The sequence below is a fragment of the Ascaphus truei genome, chromosome 8 (genome assembly GCF_040206685.1).
Source record: "Ascaphus truei isolate aAscTru1 chromosome 8, aAscTru1.hap1, whole genome shotgun sequence".
NCBI lineage: Eukaryota > Metazoa > Chordata > Amphibia > Anura > Ascaphidae > Ascaphus > Ascaphus truei.
The window spans coordinates 84,563,940-84,588,892 of record NC_134490.1 but is presented as its reverse complement, the minus strand read 5'-3'; the positions used below and the strand labels follow the sequence as shown (position 1 = coordinate 84,588,892).

Below are 24,953 nucleotides of genomic sequence, written 5' to 3'. Positions count from 1 at the left end.
CTCTCTCCTGGATTTATTTTCACCCTTCTCGAAAACAGAGGGTGTCCTACAGCTTTGCATGACCTGTCCATAGATATTGAGTAAAGGCACTGATTCAAAAACAATGACACTGAGTTTGAAGCAGGGGAAGCAGGTTCAATTCCCGGTGTCGGCTCTGTGTGACCTTTGGCAAGTCACTTTATCTCCCTGTGCCTCAGGCACCAAAAATAGATTGTAAGTTCCACGGGGCAGGGAGTGTGTCTGTAATAATCCTATGTGCTGATCACCGCGAACTATACTGTAACACATTGAGTCCTATTGGGAGAAAATTGCTATATGAAATAAAGCGATTATTATTAAATCATCTGACTGCTATTGAACAAAACCACCCATCAATGCAAAATGATCCAAACTCATTGGTATCGGTGGCGGCAGTTTTTATTACTTGCCTGTATTGGGACTTTGGAACCACCCAGATCAGACAAGAAAAAACAATATATGTCAGGTAGAGGGACTTCTGCTTTAATTCTGTAAGTGCCAATGAGGACTGTATAGAGTGGGTGAATGTAGGATTGCACAAAGCGAAAGCTATCTAAAGTGATTTAGCAACTCAGAGGTTACCTCATCACCGGGCTTCTCTCTACAGGGTAGCAACTTCACTTGAGAATTCAAGTACACAGGGCAATTAATGCATCACTGAGCAAAGCTTTTCCATAGCTACAACCTCCAAGCAAGGAGACAAATGCAAAGAAATCACACACAGCTTTTTCACTCCATGGGTGTTGATTTAAAGCAGCAGCGAAGGGAGATTTCCACATAAGAAATGAACAGGCCACATTGCATAGCGATGCTGAGCACTTTTACTCTTGCCACTTACAGGAGCTCAACCCAATAAATAAATATAGCAACTTTTTTCTATTTGCCTTCTGACAACCATAACTGTTGTAGGACAATACGAGCGTCTTCTCATGCAAGAGTGCACGGCCATCGATATGACTTAATATGGATGCTGGGGGGCGTTTCAAGCACCTTAAAGAAATCTGTATCTTTCCATTGAATAACTTCAAGGGGTTTGGCGCCACTGAAAGTGCTGAACTATAAACTGTCATCACTCAATAGTTCAGAATCCTAGTTACTGCAGCGAGTGCGATCATATTCTACATTCTGACACTGTACTTAAGGCCGTTAGCGTTTAATCCACAACTTAATACTCTTCTGCTCGGTCATGGTCATTACATGATCTTATGGTTTTTTTTAAAGCACAGTCCCAATTAACCATTTCTATCATTCACAGTATAAACTGTTGCTTTATAATTTATGTAAATGTTAAATAGCTTTACAAAACAAAACAACTAATTTCTGAAAAGAATACACATGCTGATTTGTACACATGCTTATCTAACACACAACAGAATTTAATAGGGCTTTTAAAGTAGCTAGTGATTAGAACGAAGCTGCAATGCATTTTAAGGCATTTTTAATGGTGGCCATTTTAAATCCCCACAACAAAAATGTTTTTCCAACACGCTTGATCCTAAACAAGTGGAATTCTCATGACACTACTGTCACGGGAGGCCAGTACTTTTACACAGAAACCACCGGGATCCCTAGCACCAGACAGGACAAAGTTGTTGAATAAAATGGGGTTTATTCTGGCATGCCAGCAGACAAAACAAAGATGTACAAAAACACGATACCACCTGGAGGCCTCGGGAGTAGACTCTAGCCTCGCTAGGTGCAGGGGCCTGCTTCAAGAAGGCTTGCCCTGTTCGCTTCTCGTCCAGGATATCAGAGTGCTGATCACACAGCAGCCCCTCTGAGATCTCTCTCCACACTCCTTTCCAGAGTGTCTCTCAGTCTCTGTTAGCCTCTCTTGCTCTCAGATGCTCTCTGAAGGTAGATCTGGTTATCTGATCAGCAGCACCCCTTATATAGCCCTTTGTGGCTATCCCTTGCATGGAAGGGGGCTGCAGGACAATCAGAACATGGATTAAGTTGGTGCCATAACAGCCAGAGGGCGTGCTAAGAACCCACCCCCATCCCTGATTGTTCACTCTCTCATCTCACCAAATGTCTGTAACACCTCCACGTTCCCAACCATTGTCTCAATCCACATTTATCTGCAGGAACCGTAGCTGATTAAATCAGAGTCCCCTCCATACAAATATACACATAATCCAATTAACACTTTGCAGGGCTGACTCCCAAATCACATCACAGTGCTTACACATAGATCACAAATATTAAATATATTTGGCCAAAATAAGCCTTACATAGGTGACCAAGTTACATGAATTTAGGGGTAGCTAGCTGGGCTTTATTTCAGTTTTGTGATGCCAGCAACCCCTACCTTTACAACTACTATTTCATCTATAAAGAACTTTCTCCCATAAAAAGCTATCACAACCGATACCATATCCCAAAACAAGAAATCCATGTAAAGAATCTGAAGGATTAAGGACGTGATTAAGGTAAAACAGGGCAAATAAATACATTGTATGAAATAGTTACATAGTACAGTACATAGTTACATAGTACAATGTAGACTTCCTCCTGGCGTGGGAGGGGTAATGGCAATGCACTGCGTGTCAAACGCTGAGTGATGCATTCCAATTAAAGGAAATGCGCCTGAAGCTGGTTGTGGTATCAAAAAGCAACAATTTATTGAACGTGAGACAGCATTGTTAAAAACAAGTCAGGGAAGAAGCTTCTGACGCGTTTCATGCATGTACTGCACTCTCTCTTTGACACACAGTGCACTGCCATTACCCCTCCCACGTCAGGAGGAAGTCTACATTGTGTTTGTTTCGGGCTGAGCACACGCAGGATCCAGGATTTCTCGGATGGAGGTTGTGAGTACAATTATGAGAGAGATTTAGGTCTAGCTCTAGGGTTTATGGACTTTTAGATTTATGGGTTTGGGGTCCATTATTTGGATATCCTTACATCCTAAGACATCTATTTTGCCTACATTATACCCCACCTTGTGAGCAACAATGACCACCTTTTGAACATATATATATATATCTAATACCTGGACTTGTCAAACACCTTTTTATGGATAAAAAGTTTACCAATTGTGATGCATGCTTTTGATGTCTCTTAGAGCATTGGACTAGGAGATTCATCTCCGCTTTCTCTAATAGTTACATAGTAGATGAGGTTGAAAAAAGACGTACGTCCATCAAGTTCAACCTATGCTAAATTTAGACAACAGATACTTTATCCTATATCTATACTAACTTATTGATTCAGAGGAAGGCAAACAAGAAACCCCAGTGACATATCATCCAATGATATCTCAATAGGGAAAAAATAAATTCCGTCCTGACTCCAAGAATTGGCAATCGGATTAATCCCTGGATCAACATCCTTCCCATGTATACTTATTTGGTATATCCCTGTATACCTTTCCTATCTAAAAAGATGTTGTGATGGTGGGGAGGATTTGGCCCGGGATTAAAGGGGTTACACCCCAATTGGCCACCCTCTGACCCCACCAGGGAGACAAGGGGTTAACTGGGCTGAGACCCAGAACTGTGATTTAACTCCTGTTATGACATGTAAATGTGTATTCCCCTGTTCCCCCTGTTTTATTGTAACATCTGGTTAATCAGTGTCTGCATTACACACACACTGGGATCCATCCGGGAGCACAAGGGTTAATAGTTGTATAGTGATTATAGCCCTTTGTGTAACTTTCCCGCCTTTTCAGGCACCATTTTGCAGGCTCCCATAGGCCGCCATTGGAACTCCATGTCTTTCAATGGCGAATCTTGCTGTTGAGTCCTGTTCCTGAGAAGACCAGCAGATGGCGTCTGAGAGGGAGAGCGGCGGTTTCCCATTGAAAGTCAATGGGCTCATTGACTTCAATGAAGAAATCCTCGAGAGAGAGCTTTCCAGGAACGAGTTGGCTGCCGTCCAAACCACTTAACTGCAAAGCGGATACAATTTCAATAGGAGAGCTTTGATCACTTACATGTCAAGTTCAACGACAAGTGGCGTGGGAATAAACAGTTCTAGGGCACCTAGAAATAAAATTCTTTCTGTCCCTAGTTCCTAGACCTCCCCCCACTCAACCACAACCGGGTACCCGTATCCTGGACCCCCGATAAGGGTCGAACCGAGAAGAGCGGGCCGCGCCATAGGTTCCAATGGCGGCGGCAGAAACAGCTCAGGAAAACGGCTAAGTGTCAAAAGCTGAAATTTGGTAATCCATAGCTCCGGTTCCGGAGGGCCCAGCGGATCAGGGTTTGGGGTATCGGTAGCCACTGCTCCGGCATCGCTGCTGAACCATCCTTGACCGCTTGGACCAACCCGACGAAGTATGGACCCCTTGAAGGTTCGGGACTTTTCCCATAGACTCCAATGGCGGCCAAACCCCATTGACCGGCTACGGCGGAAAAACCCCATTGACTTGAACGGCGGCATCGCCCCGTTGAAAGTCTATGGCGGGGATTCCCATAGCCGCCAATGGCGGTGGTTTGCCATTGAAAGTCTATGGCAGCGGAACCCGTTGTTTTCAATGGGGATTTAGTGAAAAACCGTGATTTAATTTATAGCGGAGTTTTGTGTATTAAAATGTGAAACGGTTTTAAGTGTATTTGTGTATCTCCGGTTCCCAAGGTCATAGCAAGTCGCAAATTGGACCATATGGTGTCCCAGTTCCGGCATTGAGAACTGGGGAGTTTGGACCTGCTGGACACAAAGGAACCGGATATTTTAATATGTTCATGTTTTATCCAACATACTGTATTTCAAGGTATGGGTAAAACCCAGAGGAAATTCCTTTGCATACTAGGGTAGCATATGGCCAGAAAGGCGACCCAATGTCTAGGACTTGAGTATGTTTCAAAGGATTTTGTCACCTCCACTGTTTGTATGAGGGCGGAGAGTACTCAAACCAGAGCAGTCTTCAAGTGTTCCATTTCCCACCTCACATGAAAGGGTTTCCTGCCAGATATTCCGTGGGGTAGACTGGCTGGCATTCCTGATGCAAATGGGGGATTACAGAAATGAGACCCCCAGAGTGCTATTTCGCATGTACCAAGTAGCAGGGGGGCAGGGATCAAAATGTGTTCCCATGTTAGTGAGTGGCTGGAGGTAATTGAAAACCAATCACCTGTACTTAAGGTTAAGGATAGGACCACAAAAGGTATATAATCTGTGGTCAACCCTTTATCCTTTGTCTGTTCTATACCATCTTGATTGCTGAGAGAAACGATATGCACTGTCTTCCTGCCAGAGGTTTTAAATGTCTTTGGAGTCTTGATGACTATGAAGAGTGCTGTATGAACTGCCAGTCCAGATATGACTGCTTCATCATTTCCATTTTAAGTAAGTGTCTATATTTTGCCTGTTATTTGTACATTTTGTGTGTTCACCTTTATCAAGGAATAAATTATATTTTATCATATCTAAGTCTCGTCCCAGTTCAGACCCAGTTATAAATATATATTATCTATTATATATTTTTTGTGTAAATTACAGCCTGCCATAAAGTCACCGTGATAGGCTTGTATATTAACTGGTGGCAGCGGTGGGATTGAACCTGACCTGTATTACTAGTGTTCTGTGGGATACTGTAATATAGTGGGAACTCGATGGTAATTGCGAGTTCCTGGGACCAAAGATATTGAACACACAGTGTACAACATATAACACAAGATATGGCACCTCCTCACTGTTCCCCTACTTGTGAGAAGCATTGCCTCCAGAACCAAAGTGCCGGCCATCCGTCTGACTGGAGCCGGGCACCGAGACCGGAGGAGTGCATCAAGTCGGCGCGGGGACCAGCAGCCAGCAAGGCTGAGAGAGAGACAGCGATCGGTGAGCATGAAACCCGGCAAGCTGAGCAAAGATCCACAGCTGCAGCCGCCGTAACCATCAAACCGCCCGGAGAGCAGGGAATGGACCCAGTTCCGAGACGGCAGAGACTTGTGGAGGGAGCGGGTGATCGCGGAGACCCCGAGAGTTTTACAGCCGGAGAGGTAACGGCCGCTGCGGCGGCCAGCCCATTTTCCCTGGAAGAGCTTTCACTGTTGTCTGCGTGGGGAGGGATGTGGTCCCAGGCGGAGCGGAACGAGCTCCTGAGGCTGGCGTTGTCCCGACCCACTTACCCCCTCCCGGAGCCCGGCGCTCAAGCAACTCCGCTTTGGACTCCGTTGCCCCTTGCTGGGGTTAATCCACTGGTGGCGGAGAAGCACCAGCAGCCGCTGCGGCACTGCCAACAAATGGGCCACAATAATGCCCAGTGCCCTGACCGTGCACGGTCGGGCGAAGAAGCCCCTCAGGGACAGCGCTAGGACCCCCACTGTTGCAGCCTTGCTCTGGGCTGGAGGTATCCGGGATTGTGGCTAAATTAGACCACCCCCAGATTACCTGCCAGCCAGGAGCTAAGGTGGGTGCATCTGCACCAGCAACCCTGAGCTCATCCCTGGTAATGGGGAGACAGTGTCAGGGAGATGGCCTCACTCAGGTAGCCCTAGGATCCAGGTTAGGATTAGCTAGGGAGACGCGGAGTGAGGGGAGGCTGCAGGTAGGTAGCCAGCATCAGTTCTCAGTGGGAGAAGAAGGGCCAGTGGTAGCCGGGGAGGGAAAGCAGCAGGTATGGCAGCTAGAGTTCCCCATTGCTCTGGCAGAGCCTCAGGGGGTGTCTCAGATCAGCAACCCCCTGTTGCAGCCTAGCTATGGGCTGGGGGTATCCGGGCAGTGGCAGGCTTGTGCCACCCCAGGGATACCTGCCAGCCAAGAGCTAAGGCGGTTGCATCTGGGGAGATGCCCCTGAGCTCCTCCCTGGTAAGGGGGAGACAAGGTCAGGGAGGTAGGTGCACTCAGGTAGTTCCAGGGTCTGGGTTAGAATTGCCCATGGGAGAGAGGAGTGCAGGTGGGCTGCAGGTAGGTAAGCAGCAGGCTGAGGTGCTGGGCCTAGGGGAGGCTAGGCAGGGATACACCGTGGAGCAGGGGAAGATAGGAGGTCAGTGGGGTGTTAGGCAGCTGGCAGAAGCTAGGGATGGGCTAGGCAGGCAGAAGGTCCCTTGTTCTGACTGGCCAGGAGTGACCCCTCTGACAGATTCCCCTGGGTTCCCAGAGGAGGGGCTGTGGGTAGATAGGCAGCCAGGGAGGAGAGTCAGGAGTATAGCAGAGCAGCTACAGGTGGGCACAGGGCCAGAGCAGTTAGGGTCCCTACAGGATAGTGACATAGCTCTTTCCCAGACTTGGTTGACAGGAAAGCGACGGTCTGTGCTGGATAGCTAGTCTCCTGCAGGTGCAGAAACATGCCAGTCTCTGGGCAGTGTGCAGCCTGGTCTGCAACGGGGCCCCTTCACCATGGACTTGGTTCACAAGGTAATGGGTGGGGGGCAGAGAAAGGCAAAGGAGAATGCCCGGCAGCCAAGGTGGAGCCCTGCTCCACAGGATCTGGACTTTACAATCCACTGTGGCCAGGACAATGTACTCCAGTACAATGCCGGAGGACAATTTTGCCAGGCCAACCCCTCAGGACTTATTGAGTGCTTCAAGGGCGCCAGTGGTACCCCAGTGCCTGGGGGAGGCGACTGGAGCACCAGGCACCCATTGAGCAGGGGAGGTGTGACGGTGGGGAGGATTTGGCCCGGGATTAAAGGGGTTACACCCCAATTGGCCACCCTCTGACCCCACCAGGGAGACAAGGGGTTAACTGGGCTGAGACCCAGAACTGTGATTTAACTCCTGTTATGACATGTAAATGTGTATTCCCCTGTTCCCCGTTTTATTGTTACATCTGGTTAATCAGTGTCTGCATTACACACACACTGGGATCCATCCGGGAGCACAAGGGTTAATAGTTGTATAGTGATTATAGCCCTTTGTGTAACTTTCCCGCCTTTTCAGGCACCATTTTGCAGGCTCCCATAGGCCGCCATTGGAACTCCATGTCTTTCAATGGCGAATCTTGCTGTTGAGTCCTGTTCCTGAGAAGACCAGCAGATGGCGTCCGAGAGGGAGAGCGGCGGTTTCCCATTGAAAGTCAATGGGCTCATTGACTTCAATGAAGAAATCCTCGAGAGAGCTTTCCAAGAACGAGTTGGCTGCCGTCCAAACCGCTTAACCGCAAAGCGGATACAATTTCAATAGGAGAGCTTTGATCACTTACAAGTCAAGTTCAACGACAACCGTGGGAATAAACAGTTCTAGGGCACCTAGAAATAAAATTCTTTCTGTCCCTAGTTCCTAGACCTCCCCCCACTCGATCACAACCGGGTCCCCGTATCCTGGACCCCCGATAAGGGTCGAACCGAGAAGAGCGGGCCGCGCCATAGGTTCCAATGGCGACGGCAGAAACAGCTCAGGAAAACGGCTAAGTGTCAAAAGCTGAAATTTGGTAATCCATAGCTCCGGTTCCGGAGGGCCCAGCGGATCAGGGTTTGGGGTATCGGTAGCCACTGCTCCGGCATCGCTGCTGAACCATCCTTGACCCGCTTGGACCAACCCGACAGAGTATGGACCCCCTTGAAGGTTCGGGACTTTTCCCATAGACTCCAATGGCGGCCAAAACCCATTGACCGGCTACGGCGGAAAACTCCCATTGACTTGAACGGCGGCATCGCCCCGTTGAAAGTCTATGGCGGGTATTCCCATAGCCGCCAATGGCGGCGGTTTGTCATTGAAAGTCTATGGCGGCGGAACCCGTTGTTTTCAATGGGGATTTAGTGAAAAACCGTGATTTAATTTATAGCGGAGTTTTGTGTATTAAAATGTGAAACGGTTTTAAGTGTATTTGTGTATCTCCGGTTCCCAAGGTCGTAGCAAGTCGCAAATTGGACCATAGGGTGTCCCAGTTCCGGCATTGAGAACTGGGGAGTTTGGACCTGCTGGACCCAAAGGAACCGGATATTTTAATATGTTCATGTTTTATCCAACATACTGTATTTCAAGGTATGGGTAAAACCCAGAGGAAATTCCTTTGCATACCAGGGTAGCATATGGCCAAAAAGGCGACCCAATGTCTAGGACTTGAGTATGTTTCAAAGGATTTTGTCACCTCCACTGTTTGTATGAGGGCGGAGAGTACTCAAACCAGAGCAGTCTTCAAGTGTTCCATTTCACACCTCACATGAAAGGGTTTCCTGCCAGATATTCCGTGGGGTAGACTGGCTGGCATTCCTGATGCAAATGGGGGATTACAGAAATGAGACCCCCAGAGTGCTACTGCACATGTACCAACTAGCAGGGGGGCAGGGATCAAAATGTGTTCCCATGTTAGTGAGTGGCTGGAGGTAATTGAAAACCAATCACCTGTACTTAAGGTTAAGGATAGGACCACAAAAGGTATATAATCTGTGGTCAACCCTTTATCCTTTGTCTGTTCTATACCATCTTGATTGCTGAGAGAAACGCTATGCACTGTCTTCCTGCCAGAGGTCTTTCATGTCTTTGGAGTCTTGATGACTATGAAGAGTGCTGTATGAACTGCCAGTCCAGATATGACTGCTTCATCATTTCCATTTTAAGTAAGTGTCTATATTTTGCCTGTTATTTGTACATTTTGTGTGTTCACCTTTATCAAGGAATAAATTATATTTTATCATATCTAAGTCTCGTCCCAGTTCAGACCCAGTTATAAATATATATTATCTATTATATATTTTTTGTGTAAATTACAGCCTGTCATAAAGTTACCGTGACAGATGTCCAACCTTTTTTTGAACAAATCTATTGCATCTGCCATCATATTCTCCATGGGTAATAAATTCCACATTTTAACTGCCCTTACTGTAAAGGACCCTTTTCTTTGTTGCTGGTGAAATCTCCTTTCCTCCAAACTTAACTGTTGTCCCCGAGTCCTTTGTACTGCCCGTGGGATTAATAGTTCTTTTGAAAGCTCCTTGTATTGTCCCCGAATATATTTGTATATAGTTATCATATCCCCTCTTAGACGCCTCTTTTCTAATGTAAATAAATCTAATTTAGCTAGCTTCTCCTCATACGTTAGATTGTCCATCCCTTTTATTAATTTGGTGGCTCTTCTCTGCACTCTCTCTAGTTCCATAAAGTCTTTTCTTAGGATTGATGCCCAAAATTGTACTCCATATTCAAGGTGTGGTCATACTAATGCTTTGTAAAGGGGCATAATTATGTTTACTTCCCTTCCATCCATTGCCCGTTTGATGCAAGATACGATCTTGTTTGCCTTTGCAGCTACTGCATGACTTTGGGCACTATTGCTAAGCCTGCTGTCTACAAGCACTCCTAAATTCTTCTCCATCAAGGATTCCACCAATTTATCCCCATTTAATTTGTAATTCGCCTTTTTATTCTTGCATCCCAAATGCATAACAGAACACAAAACCCCAGCAAGCTCTTTTTGGGAACCCCTGAGCCTCCACAAAATATATGTATGTATTTAAGTGTCAAAATGGAGTGCTATTGCGAACGGGTGTCTGCCTTGTCGTGGCTTGCAAGCTTACAACGCTTTGGCCAAAGGGTTAAATTAAATGACCCTTTTTCAAGAGAATATATAAGTATTTTACTGTGTATTTCTGTCATGTTGGATGTAGCATTGGGCTTCTCTGTCGTCTGTTGTATCCCAAATGCATAACCTTACATTTATCTGTATTAAACCTCATCTGCCATTTACCTGCCCACGTTTCAAGTCTCTCCAAGTCCTTCTGAAGAGAAATGATATCCTGCTCCGATTCTATTACCTTACACAATTTAGTATCATCAGCAAAGATGGAGACTTTTCTCTCAATGCCAACCTCAAGGTCATTAGTAAACAAGTTAAAAAGCAGGGGTCCCAGTACCGATCCCTGAGGTACTCCACTCACGACTTTAGCCCAACCTGAAAAAGTTCCATTTATGACAACCCTTTTTTGTCTGTCCTTTAACCAGTTTTCAATCCAGGTGCATATATTATTATGGAGTCCAATTTTCTTTATTTTGTACACAAACCTCTTGTGTGAAACCATATCAAAAGCCTTTGCAAAATCTAAGTAGACCACATCAACTGCATTACCCTGGACTAAATTCCAACTTACCTCCTCAAAGAAACAAATAAGGTTAGTTTGGCATGATCTATCCTTCATAAATCCATGCTGACTATTAATAATAATGTTCCCCATTAGGAATTCCTGAATATTATCCCGTATTAAACCTTCAAGTAGTTTCCCCACTATTGAAGTCAGGCTTACAGGTCTGTAATTCCCCGGGTGTGATCTAGCTCCCTTTTTAAATATAGGCACCACATCTGCTTTACGCCAATCTTGTGGTACTGAGCCTGTGGAAATGGAGTCCTTGAATATTAAATATAATGGTTTGGCTATTACTGAGCTTAACTCCTTGAGAACTCTTGGATGTATGCCATCGGGGCCAGGTGCCTTATTTACAGTACTTTAATTTTTTCAAGTCGCTTATGAACTTCTTCCTCAGTTAACCAATTGTCATTAATATGGAGGTTGTGGCTTCCTCCTGTGGCACTACTATTGAACTTGATTCTTCCCTGGTAAACACGGAGGCAAAGAATTTGTTTAATACCTCTGCTTTTTCCTTATCTCCAATAATCTGCCTACCCATCTCACACTGAAAGGGTCCTATATTTTCATTTCTCATTTTTTTGTTATTAAGGTACTTAAAGAACATTTTAGAGTTGACCTTACTTTCTATTGCAATCCTTTTTTCATTATCCATTTTTGCTAATTTGATTGCCCTTTTGCAATTTTTGTTTCATCTATATATAAGACTGAAATAATGTTTGTGTGTGTTTCTGCTCGACTGCTCATTGGCCTGCGGGCCAGGCAGGGAGGAGCCAGGCAGGGAGAAGAGACACACGCACACTCACAGCCTCCTCACACCGTGACCGCGAGCGCATATGATCATCACCGCACACCGTTAGCAGCCTCCTCCGCTCACACCCGCCAACACACACACACCACAGCCACCACCCTCTGTCAGCAGCGCCTCAGCTCCCCACCCGCCGCCGACACAGCTCCTCGCGGGGGGGAAGGACAACACCCCTTCCGCCGACAGCCGCCTCTGCCCCACCACCCCCACCCTCTCTCAGCAGTGCCGACACAGCTCCGCGCGGGGGGGGGGGAGGGAGGAGGGAACGCCGACAGCCGCCTCTGCCCACCACACCGTCTCTCAGCAGCTCCTCACCTCCCCACCTGCCGCCGACACAGCTCCGCGCGGGGGAGGGAGGGGGGGAACCACCGCCGCCGACACCCGCCTCTGCCCCACCACCCCCACCCTCTCTCAGCAGCGCCTCACCTCCTCCCCACCCGCTGCCGACACAAATCCTGGGCGGAGGAAGGACAACACCACTGCAACCGCCTCTGCCCCACCACCACCCCCCCCCCTCTCAGCAGCGCCTCACCAGTCTACTCGCCGCCGACACTAGCGTGCCACCACCAGTCAGCAGGGGGGAGGGGTAGGGAGTCAGGAAAGAGGGGGGGAGAGGGAGTCAGGAAAGAGGGGGGGGAGAGGGAGTCAGGAAAGAGGGTGGGGGAGAGGGAGTCAGGAGAGAGGGGGGGAGGGAGTCAGGAGAGAGGGGGGGAGTCAGGAAATAGGGGGGGGGGAGAGGGAGTCAGGAGAGCGGGGGGGAGAGAGAGTCAGGAGAGAGGGGGAGGAGTCAGGAGAGGGGGGAAGCCCACACATAAAATACACACTGACTGACTGACACTCACTCACTGACTGACACACTCACTGACTGACTGACACACACTCACTGACTGACTGACTGACTGACTGACACACTCACTGACTGACTGACACACTCACTGACTGACTGACACACTCACTGACTGACTGACACACTCACTGACTGACTGACTGACACACACTCACTGACTGACACACACTGACTGACACACACTGACTGACTGACACACACTGACTGACTGACTGACACGCACACTGACTGACTGACACGCACACTGACTGACTGACACACACTGACTGACTGACTGACACACACTGACTGATTGACTGACACACACTGACTGACTGACTGACTGACACACACTGACTGACTGACACACACTGACTGACTGACACACACTGACTGACTGACACACACTGACTGACACACACTGACTGACTGACACTGACTGACTGACTGACACACTCACTGACTGACTGACACACACACACTGACTGATTGACTGACACACACTTACTGATTGACTGACACACACTGACTGACTGACTGACACACACTGACTGACTGACACACACTGACTGATTGACTGACACACACTGACTGACTGACACACACTCACTGACTGACACACACTCACTGACTGACTGACACACACTGACTGACACACACACTGACTGACTGACACACACACTGACTGACACACACACTGACTGACACACACACTTCCCCCCTCAGTCAGCTCAGCTGCCAAACACACGGGGAGCATGGAGCTGTGAACAGGGAGGTGGGGGGACGGAGCTGTGAACGGGGAGAGGGGGGGAAACAAAGCATTGAATGGGGGTGGGGGGGAAATCGGAGCTGTGAACAGTGGGGGGAGGGGGGCGCAGCTCTGAACAGCTGTGAAGAAGGTTGGAAGAGAGTGGAAGGGAGAGGAAGGGAGGGGGAGCGAGAACATTACATCCCGGGCAACGCCGGGTATATCAGCTAGTTCCTTATAATTCTGATACGATGTCTCCGTCCCTTCTGACTTAAAGAATCTAAACGCCTTCCTCTTCTTGTCCATTTCCTCCCCTACCTGTTTATTTAGCCACATTGGTTTTGACTTATTTCTTTTATACCTATTACCCAAGGGTTTACACTGATACGTGTGCTTTTCTAACAATGTTTTAAAGACTGCCCATTTATCTTCTACATTTTTTCCTGCAAAAACATCATCCCAATGTATTACTTGTAGATTAGACCTCAGTTTATTAAAATCTGCCTTTCTAAAGTTTAAGGTCTTTGTTGAACCCAAGTAATCTGTTTTTTGATCATTTATTTCAAATGAGACCATGTTATGATCACTGTTACCCAAATGTTCCACGACTTGAATATTTGTTATTACTTCTACATTGTTTGATATTACCAAATCCAGTACTGCCCCTCTCCTGGTTGTTTCCTCAATAATTTGGGTCATATAATTGTCTTTAAGCACCCCCAAATAGAACTGCATCTTGACGGTAAATTATCTATAGGAATGACTGACGATTCCTTAATGTCATTGGCCCAGTGCGACACTGTATTTATCCCGAGGCTTGCCGATAAATACAGGTCCTCTTCAGAGCAGCATCTCTCATGATCCCGACCATTTATGGTCACTGTGTTTAAACGAAACAGTGGAAGCACTGACCTAGATTTCGTTTCTTATCATCAATGGAGATGAAGCGTATGCAGGGACTATTGGTGATGTACTTTGATGCCCAGGGGACATCAACCTCTGTGCCAGCTTCATAAAAGAGTCCCAGGGCATAGCGAGACGAGTAGCTTATGGTTTCCAGTTGCTGTCTTTGGCTCGGCTTAATTACTGCAAAACAAAATGTAAGGTCATTATGTTTTCTTCCAGTCTGATTATAATCTGCACAAATAAAATATAGTGTTACAATTAGAGAGGTGTGCAAAGTGCACACAAATTAGAGTTTGCTGTGAAATTTGCTGAGAGAACTGCAAACTTTTTTTGGGGGGGGGGGGGAGGTAAACTGGGTCACAACAAATATGCACATCGGATTGGTCGTGATATTAATGTTTTATTTAATTTTCAGAAAACATTGCCGAAATTGACTTTTCCCACCCAAAAAAAAAGAGAACTTCCATGGCCGCACACGTGGCATTTTCAGTACAGCATGTCATGTTGCCCACCACTGGTTTAGAGAGTTTAGATACGCGGTTTAGATCAGAGGCGGCCACCTCCTGTACTCAAGGGCCACCAACAGGTCCGGTTTTAAGGAGTTCCCTGCTTCAGTAAAAGGTGGCTCTATCAGTGGCCCAGTCATTGTCATTGACTGAGCCACCTTTTACTGAAGCCGGAAAAAACAATAAAACCTGACCTGTTGGTGGCCCTTGAGTATTGGAGTTGGGCACTCCTGGGTTAAATGAACAGGAGCAGTGGTGGTGATGGGACCTATGCACCAAGATCATATTTCAATTTGTATTGTGTGTCATCATTTTATTGCTTAAAAGTAGTACAAACCTTAGCCGCAGCCAAAAGTTCAATCTGCACCACGCTAAAGGAGAATGCATATAAGGTCCTAATGAGATGGTACCACACCCCACTAAAATTATCAAGGTATGTGCCGGGGCTCTCCCCGCTATGCCCTCGACAGTGCGGAGAGTCGGCTGACTTGTTGCATATGCTGTGGTCTTGCCCTCGGGTCGCCCCGCTTTGGGAAGAAGTCCGAAATTGGGCACAGAGGATCTTGGGCCTCCCGATCCCCCTTGACCCGTGGTTGTTCTTACTGAACAGACCACTGGAAGGGCTCTCAAGAGCAAACAATAAACTAATCGGGCACCTTGCCCTAGCGACCCGATGCGAGATCGCAGCAGTATGGAAACTTAATGAGATCCCTCCATCCCCAAGATTCGGAACAGTATTTGGCACGTCTGCCAGATGGAGAAATTATCAAGCTTGGTTAATGACACTGGCAACAATTATCTAAAGATCTGGATACCCTGGCTGGCCCAATCAGACATCCCCGGGGTGGAGCGTGCCACAATATGGCATTGATAGCTCTCGATGCATTCTCCTTTGGCCGGTCAAACATCATCTTTACACAAAGTTCACTGTTAACATGAACAATAGGACAAGAAATGTCCCAGGCAGAAAGGAATCTGAAACATACCCAATCAGGACGAGGTCTAGAAACCCTAACCAAAACAGCAACTCTCTGAGATTCCCTTCCGCACCGAGAGACAGGCCCGCCCATTCCACCCTAATACCCTCTCCCCCATCCCACCCTAATACCGTCTCCCCCCCTTCCCACCCTAATACCCTCTCCCCCCCTTCCCACCCTAATACCCTCTCCCCCCTTCCCACCCTAATACCCTCTCCCCCCTTCCCACCCTAATACCCTCTCCCCCTTCCCACCCTAATACCCTCTCCCCCCTTCCCACCCTAATACCCTCTCCCCCCTTCCCCCCCCTAATACCCTCTCCCCCCCTTGTCACTCCCACCCCTCCTCACCCGGCAGCATGCTATACGCAAGCTATGAATACGACAGCAGCTGATCTACCGCGGGCCGGGTGATGTCTCGGTTAGACTTGTCCAGTCTTGTGTTGTCTTGTTATCATTCATAACGCAATGTACTTTTATTCTTTTATTATTATATAAATTAATCTGGATTTATACTTCACGTTATTTACATATGTTACTGCTGCGGTATAATCTGTTCCTGTACTTTACACCAATAAAAATTTCAAGTTATAAAAAAAAAAAAAAAAGTAGTACAAACCTTCATAAAAACGACCACCGCATGTACAGCGGTGGCGGATATATGTGACTACTTACATATGACACATAACTTGCTTTAAATGCAGTTTAACGCATTGAATCATGCTGAATACCTTTGATACATTTTAAATAAAAACAGAATGTTATAGAGTATAAAATATATATATATATATAGTGTATTTAAACAAAATGTATTATAACTAGTATTAAAAGTATAAATGATTAGTGTAATACTATGTATAATAGCCATACTGTGAAAAGATTACATTTTTGTTAGCCTATATAAATGACATATCTGTGCTGCGACAGAAATATGCAATACTTGCAAAAATGGGTGGCGCAAATAACTTTTTGGGTTGATACATAGCAACTTAATTCTGCCCTATCAATAAGAAAACAGACTTAAGGGATTTTGCCAAGTTCAACTTTGCAGAGTATTTATCGCACATTCCTTTGGGGGGGGGGCAGAAACCGTTTTTAGGACAGTTCATCTGCGCACAAAAATAAAGAATACATTTTTGATGCAGATGGCCCACATTGCGCAGATTCAGGTTGGACATAGGTTCACACAAGTGCAATGTCAAATTAGATTTTAGGGTTTGTTTGGCTTAATACATACTGTAGGTTCCCATGTACAAGCACAATAAACACAGCCAATTAAGTGTAGGGTGCAGGTGAGAATGGGGTGGTCAACAGAGATTTAGCAGAATGCGGAGAACAACCAGTGGGCTTACACCCTCAGTAAATAATCAGTGGTATTAGTTGCAAAGCCCGGATGAAGTAGTTTGCACAGTATACAAATGCAATGGATTACAAGAAGAATGTAGGAAAGGTTGGCACATCTCTGGTAGGCTCAGGTAAGTATACAAACAAATCATCGCACAGCAACAGGAACAAAAAGCAAAAGAAAACAGACACAAAAGAGGATAATTATGAAAATATTGGTTTATTAGAACATACGAAAACCAGAGGACACGGGATCATGGAAACACTTTGGGTAGGTATTTTATACATTCTGCTCTAAAAATGTAATTTTTTATAATCTGCAGATCGTGTAGTTATTAGTAGCGACTCAACTACATGATATGCATAATTCCTCTGTGACCACCATGAAATATTGCGTAAGGACCATTTCAATTTAACTTAAACCATATTCATGACTTGTTCCTAGTCTTGCTTTTCATTTTTTTTTTCACAAAAAAACTGTTATTCTCTGTAAAAGACAGAATAACTGTTGAACGCAAGCAAAGTATCACAATTTTTATTTTTTTTAAAAGCCACGTCAACCGCCGTTTCTGCTCGAACTACGATATTTGTGAGTTTTTTTTTTTTTAAAGCAGCCTGCTAACCGGGATTTGATAGGTTTATGTATAATATGTGGTGGGGACGAACGTTAGAAGTGGAACTGGGCATTACAGAAGGTTGTCTTAGCCAGGACGTCCTTGGCATGTACTAGAATTCATTTAGAAAAGGTTTGTTAAAATAGCGTTTGTCAGGAGATAAGTGGATGCAGAGAAGTTAGAAAGGTAATAGCAGAACGCCACGGGGTGCCTGTTAGAAATAAAAGCAGTTGGATTCGTTTCTAAAATCTGGTATTTTTCAATAAAAGGCTATTTCTACTGTGGTGAAGAAGCATCCCTTCTACACATGTGGCGGTCCCTGATCTCGTCTCAGCCGTGGAATAGAGTGAGGATTTGGATTCATCATTCTCCCTCTCGACCCTTGGCTCTTTTTCCTTAATAAACTGAACCAAGCCCGAAATAAACATGCAGATAAAAACTAGTTGCACACACACACACACACACACACACACACACACACACACACACACACACACACACACACACACACACACACACACACACACACACACACACACACACACACAGTCACACACACACAGTCACACACACAGTGAACCAACAGCTCTACTGAAACAAACAAATATCATCCATATCTCAAACTAGTAATACAATCTGGTTTATCCGTCAAATGGAGAAAATGACCAGCTACCGAAATGACTCTGGTCGTACATTTCAAACCGTTTGGCACCCGTGGTTGTCAACTTCACCTTGGCTCATCTCTGAATGGCAGATTCCCCAATAAAACCCCGGAGTGAGCTTTCCTTCTCCCCTCTGTAGTTGACCGTGTATACGTTCTCTTTAAAATAAAATAAAGTGTTTATTTCGGGTTTGTAATATTGTCTAACTTTACTGGCTTTCGATCTGAAATTGCACATTCCTGCCATTCTCGTTTTCCTGCCAGCATAAAGCGTGTGACTGTTCTACTTTACAAGCGATTGCAACGTTCACCTACTTCCTGACATTCGGACCCTCATTTTCTTCCCCTGGGCTTCTTCCAAATATCGTTTTTTTTCTCCTTAGCGTGTCAAATGCAAATCTGTAAAACCTTCAAGAAAACCAGAGCTAAAAAATAATTTATTTATGGCTTCCTGATCAACGCTGACCTATCACACTGCAGTTTTTATTTTGGAATTCACCCTACGGTTCATTACTCTTGCATTCGTTTTTTTATGTAATGTGACCAACATTTCAGCAGTCTTGAAATTTCCCCTCATTCACTGAAGTAGGTGTGGGGACCTGTGACAGGGTTAAGTCACGTACTGGTAGTTATGCCTGGGAAACATATATCTGAGTCCTTCATCCAGAACTCAGAAGGTTAACCTGGTAAGAACAGCTGGGCAATCAGGAAGGAAGCAGACACACCTGACAACCAGCATGATGATATAAGGAAGCCAATGCTTGTAGCAGGTGGCGGTCTCATACTACAGAGTTGTCCTATGCAAGCTGCTAGCCAGATGTATTCCCAACCCTCTTTCTAAAGGACAGTAAGAGCTTTAATAGTGTTTCCCGACGGTTGTGATGTATGTTAAAAGGTTGGGAACTGGAGATAGCCAGCCAGCCTGATAGAAAGGGCTTGGATAGTGAGTAAGTTCTCCCAATGTGGAGTAGATGTTATTTTCCTATGTTTTGTGTTGCCTTAAAGGGACGGTGCGCCCAAATGTTTAGTTCTGTGGCGAAGAAATAAAACCACTTACTATTTGCTTTAACCTGAAACTACACGTGTGGACTTTTTTCTGACCTCGCCTACAGGCCGTCCTGCCACAGGACCACAGACGGTTTTCTTCAGAGGTTACCAAGATACAAAGAGACTTGCATACTTTCATAGGCCCAACCGCTATAGTAAATGCCAGATTGTACAGGTAGAGTATGTTTTTAGCAACGTTGAAACGTTTTGGGTTATTAAATAATGATGCTGGCTGTCACAGATTTAGCTGGTAAGACTAGTTTAGCACTGCAAATCGATGTTAAAAGGCACTGTCCCCAGTGAGTACTGTAAATATAAATGTATCTATTGTCCCCTCACCTGACGTGTGGAGATATAGATAGGATAGAGAGAGGGGCAATGTTTTTGGGAGACTTTGGATCCGCAGTGAATCAGCCGGTTCCTTTGGTCCGCGTATCAATCTCAAAAAGGGCGATTCAAGCTTTGCGGATTACCAATACACTCCACGGATTTCGCAGCTCGTCAAGAGATTTCTACAATCCAATCCGCGGATTCAACAATATGTTGGCGGATTCTTAGGAATCCGCCATCGTAATGGTAAATTTGCGGATTGGATTCTACAAATAGAAACAGATTCTACAAATTCGTCAGTGGATTGTATCCAGTGGCGTTTTCTTGATGAATCCGCGCAGATTAAAACCAACCAAATCCGTTTGCATATTTGACACCGCGAAACAGATTTGGGGTTGAAAATGCAAGAAAATGATTTGGGCGGATTCGCCCATACATCGCTGTCTATAAAATTCCCCCCAAACACACACACCCCTTTATTTATATAAATTGTATAAAGGAAAGCAAACACGTTTTTAAATAATGTTTGCAATTCTGACATTCTTCCTTTGTTTTCATATACAATGGAAACTTTGGATGCTTGGGTTATTGCCAATCCCATTTCTTCCACCAAAGTGATCGGGTTATCAGGTGTCAAGTGAAAAGTAACAGTGTTGATCAGAAGAGTGATCAGAAAGTTTCCCCTTATATAGTAAGCAATCTATGTCATATATATTCTCTATGGATGGACTTGCTGCAGATCAGGTCTATTGACCCAGAGTCACCGGAAAAACCAAAAAAAATTAAATTTTATTACTTCTTCATTGAAATTAAAAACACACATCAAGTGAAAAGGTAATGTTTATGTTTCCTTCTGTAAAGGTTGTTTCACTATATTTGTATGTATTTTTGATTGAAGCAGGGGCTCTGAAGAGCTTAACGCCATTAGTTTCTGCCCAGGGGACCACCCTCTTCAGAGATACTTACCTCTGTAGCAAGTGACAATATCCCGCTGCTTTTAAAAGCTCCCGTGTCACATGGGCCAATAGGAAGTTGCACCAATGACGTCACAGCTTCCTCTTGGCCTGCAGGGCGCGGGATCTTTGAAAAGCGGCCACTACGTAATCTCTGCTAAATTGAGCAGAGCGGCAACCAGCACCTACTATGGAGGCAAGTATCTCTGGAAGCTGGGGGTCCCTGGAGCAGAAATGAATGGGCTTCAGCTCCAGAGACCCCCTGTAAAAATAATAATAAAGAGGATGAAGATTTCCCGGCTTGGATTGCCTCTAAGTTTTAATATTCAAAGAACCTTATCTGACAAGCTGAGGATAAAACGACTTCTCTGACAAGTACTTTTGTACTCTGCATGGAAAACAGCTCCCTGCTGCCTGGTGAAGGGGATGGGGCATTTGCCAAAATAAATATGTACGTATTGCTATACAAATAAAAGGTATACATATGTACATCTTCATTTGTATAGCACCATCCAAGTACAGTGCTTGACATCAGTAATAGACGCAACAAAATAATATGAGGCCTAATGGGAATAAGCGCTTCAAACATAAAATTAGCCATTAGGAAAAGCAGTTACTGACCTGAAGGGCTTACAATTAGAGTGGTAGATAGGGAGAAGATAGAAGGACGCAGCTATCGTAGGGGTGTGTGCAGGGGGCGAGTACTTTGGAGATCCTGGAATGTTTTGTTAAAGAGTTGAGTTAGGCCTTTAAGGGGGACAGAGAAGGTGCCGGTCAGATACTCAGGTTTCTTTGCTAAAGTCCAGAATTTTTTTCCCCTAGATTGTAAGCTCTTTGGTCCAGGGTCTCCCTTTGCGTGAGGTGGTTTACTTGGAGCACTTTATAACACCTGTAGTATAATGCTGTAAGGCGCTGCGTACATTGTTGGCGCTATATAAATAAAATGATACATCCAAAACAATCACTGCGAAATGGTATTATGGTGGCTTAGTGCTTCAGTGGCAGATAAACATACAAACCGTAATGACGTAGCGCTCCAAGTAGGATGTTGTGGCCTCACAGAGGTAATCCCAATTTAATCGCAGTAATAATCTTTAAACTTTATTACAAAAATAAACACATACACATGGATCCAAAATGTAGTCAAAAAGTCCAACGCGTTTCGCGCTAGACACAGAGGCTCAACACCAATACACAACATTTTTGTATTGATCCTCTGAAGGGCGGTGTCTAGCATAAAACGCGTTAGTCTTTCTACATTTGAGATTCATGTGTATGTATTTAATTTTGTATGATTACCGTACCCTACGAGCAGTAGGAGGCTCAGACGCCAGCACAATTAGCCAATGCGGCGAGGTATGTGGAGAGACAGCTGCTCTTTACTGTACCGATAATTATATGTGAGCAATGACTCGAAACACAAATAAAAAAAATCTAAATGGGGGGGTGTGGAGCGCCAATAACTTGCTGCGTTTTTCAGTGGCAGACAAGCCCGGTTTGATCTTTTAACGGTCAGCAAGGTCGAAAGGGTTAAAGGTTAAATCTCCCCAGACTGAAAGCTTTATTTGTTTTACAGTATTTTTCCCAAAAACACAGCTGGCTGGCTGCCCACACACTGGTTATTTCAGGCAACAGAGTATTCTGCTGTTGCTTTGCTTGCGTAGGTGGTAGCAAAGGTCATGAGAAAGACTTCACTTACTAGCAACGCTTGCACTTTGCAATGTCTCCACCATGGTGTTAATCTGATGCAAAATACATATTTTAATCTTGCAGTTCATTGCACTTCAACTGTATTTTATAGGGTACCAACTGAAACTGTAAAGTGCAGAGCGTTCACTGCGCGGTTCAGAAGAGAAGCCACTCAATTACATATTTTTCAGGTTAGTCCCAAATTCCACCCGTTCAGGTCTGTAACAGTTGTTGCCTTTAATGTATACACTGTAGTTGTATTCAGCAGCTGTAGTATGGGATAGAGATGTGTGAAACTGTTCAATGCATTCACAACATTTTAAAGCAAAAAAAACATATGAAATTTTACATGGGTTTAAAAAACAAGACAAAAAAACTCTGGTATTAGAAAAATTACTGTTTTTTTTTTTTTTTAACTTAATGCCATTGTTGGCGAGTTTTAAAGCATCCTTTGATTTCTACAGTATAACAGCCTTTAGCACACCTCCCAAGCAGCGCAAGTTCTTTGCAACACTTCCCTGTTGTGATAGTGTTGCCAATGTTTCCACAGTTTGAGCTATAATCTGTAACAATAGATAATGTTACCTTGGTAATATATGGGTACATTGTAGCTGCTGAGTTACACTGACTGAAGGATTGATTGAAACTGAAAGGCGGCCATTATGTTAGGCACACAATCAGGAGGGAGCACCAAACGACTGCCAGTTTCGGTAAGAATGTAGAATTATACATTGTCACACGCTTAACATATAAAAATAAAAAGAGGGGGGGGGAGAAGCATTGCTGGTTTAAGTGCTATTCCCCAATAAACGTTTCACCAAATTAGTAATCTTCCAACTAAATATTACCTGACAGTGAGCGAAATTTATCCTGTTCAGTGCGTTAGCGCGTTTCGAGCATTTTGCAAGCGAGTGTAGAAAGTTTAGAGCACTCTGCAAATGAGGATATTACACGACCTTGCAATGCACATTGACGAACCGCTTGGCAAACCGCTTGCGAAGTCTTGACTCGCCCATGGCCTTTGATTGTCGGTGTAGTGGGTAACATTTTTCACATTGCCTGCGTTGGTATACTGGATTTGCTGCAATGCGCACTACCTGGGTCTTCTGGCAAACGAGCTGCGCCGCCTGCAGCAGGTGCAGAACGCTGCGCTCAGGTTAACTAATCAGACCTGTTCTTGCCACATGACACCTGTTCTCCGTTCTCTGCACTGGCTGCCTGTGAAATGGTGAATTTATTTCAAGATTGGCTTGGTGACATTCAAAGAAATACATGCCCAGGGTCCCAGCTATGCGAGAGAGCTTCTAGTCCCCTACACTGCCATTTGTTCAGTCCCATCTGCAGGTGAAGGACGCCCCCCAGTTCTCAGAACCTCCTTAACGTCTTTTGAGCCCCGAGCTTTTAGCCGCGCAGCTCCCACTCTTTGGAACAGACATCCTCGTACAGTTCAAGAGGCCCCTCCCTGGAAATCTATAAAAACAGGCTCAAGGCCTATCTGTTTACCCAGGCATTTAAGTAACGAGCCACAACGTGTCCGGCATTTAATAGCTACAGCACCGTTACTTTCCCTGTTCTATCTTTCCTTGTGTTTGGCCTCTTTATAACCTCACACGTTTCTTCTTTTTCTCTTTTTGTAACTGAAGTGTTTTGAGTCCAATTGGGAAAAAAGCGCTATTACCAATAAAGTTATTCTTATACTGAGCACACTGTTAGTATAACGCTCATTTAAGTAAACTAGCCTTCCCATTTATCAAAACTTCTATCCCCTTAATCATTTTTACATCTGACAATTTGGGGTGAGGGGGCTTCTTCTTGCCTTCCTTTTGTTAGACACTAATATACCAACCTACTAGAGGACAGGGTGTGTAATGCTCGTCTATTTACTAAAACCACGCAATAGTTTTTAGGAAATAATAATGGATGTCAGACTGGGATATCAAGGGATTGTGGGAGCAAACAGGTTATAGGGGCCCATTATACAGTCATAATGGCCTAAATGGTGATAAGGCTTCCACTCATGCGTACATATACAGGCTCGTCCTGTGTTCATTCCCCTATACATAAATCACACACACGCACACACGCACACTCTCTCTCTCTCTCTCTCTCTCTCTCTCTCTCTCTCGAAGCAGGGAAGCCTGGTTCAAATCCCGGTGTCAGCTCCTTGCACCCTTGGGCAAGTCACTATTTCCCTGTACCTCAAGCACCAAAAAATAGATTGTAAGTTCTACGGGGCCTACAAAAGTTCTATATACAGCACTGTGTACACAGTCAGTGCTATACAAAAAAAATATTATTTTTATACACAGTCTGTAGCTGCCCTCACACATAGAATGATACAGGAGACTTTACACACAGACTGCCAGACACCGCCAAGACTTTGAGTCTTCTGATTACTCATGGCAGTGTAGGAAGGTTGGAGCACAACTAAACACAGGAAAGGAAGAACAATCTGCGAGAGTGTGTGTCCCATAAAAAATATTTAATGGATCAAGCCATACACATACAATCAAAACATACACTGATGAGCACCATACAGCATTTTTTTACGTTC

General features: G+C 45.1%; 1 protein-coding gene across 6 annotated transcripts in view; it reads right to left on the bottom strand.

Moving 5' to 3' along the window:
• Nucleotides 1–24,953, bottom strand: part of RNLS (renalase, FAD dependent amine oxidase) — a 188,990-nt gene that overhangs the window by 83,961 nt on the left and 80,076 nt on the right. For all 6 annotated transcript variants that reach the window (XM_075612898.1, XM_075612897.1, XM_075612894.1 and 3 more), the window contains one exon: nt 14,286–14,459. In XM_075612898.1, the coding sequence (XP_075469013.1) occupies nt 14,286–14,459 (174 nt within the window). The remainder of the gene's footprint in view (nt 1–14,285; nt 14,460–24,953) is intronic.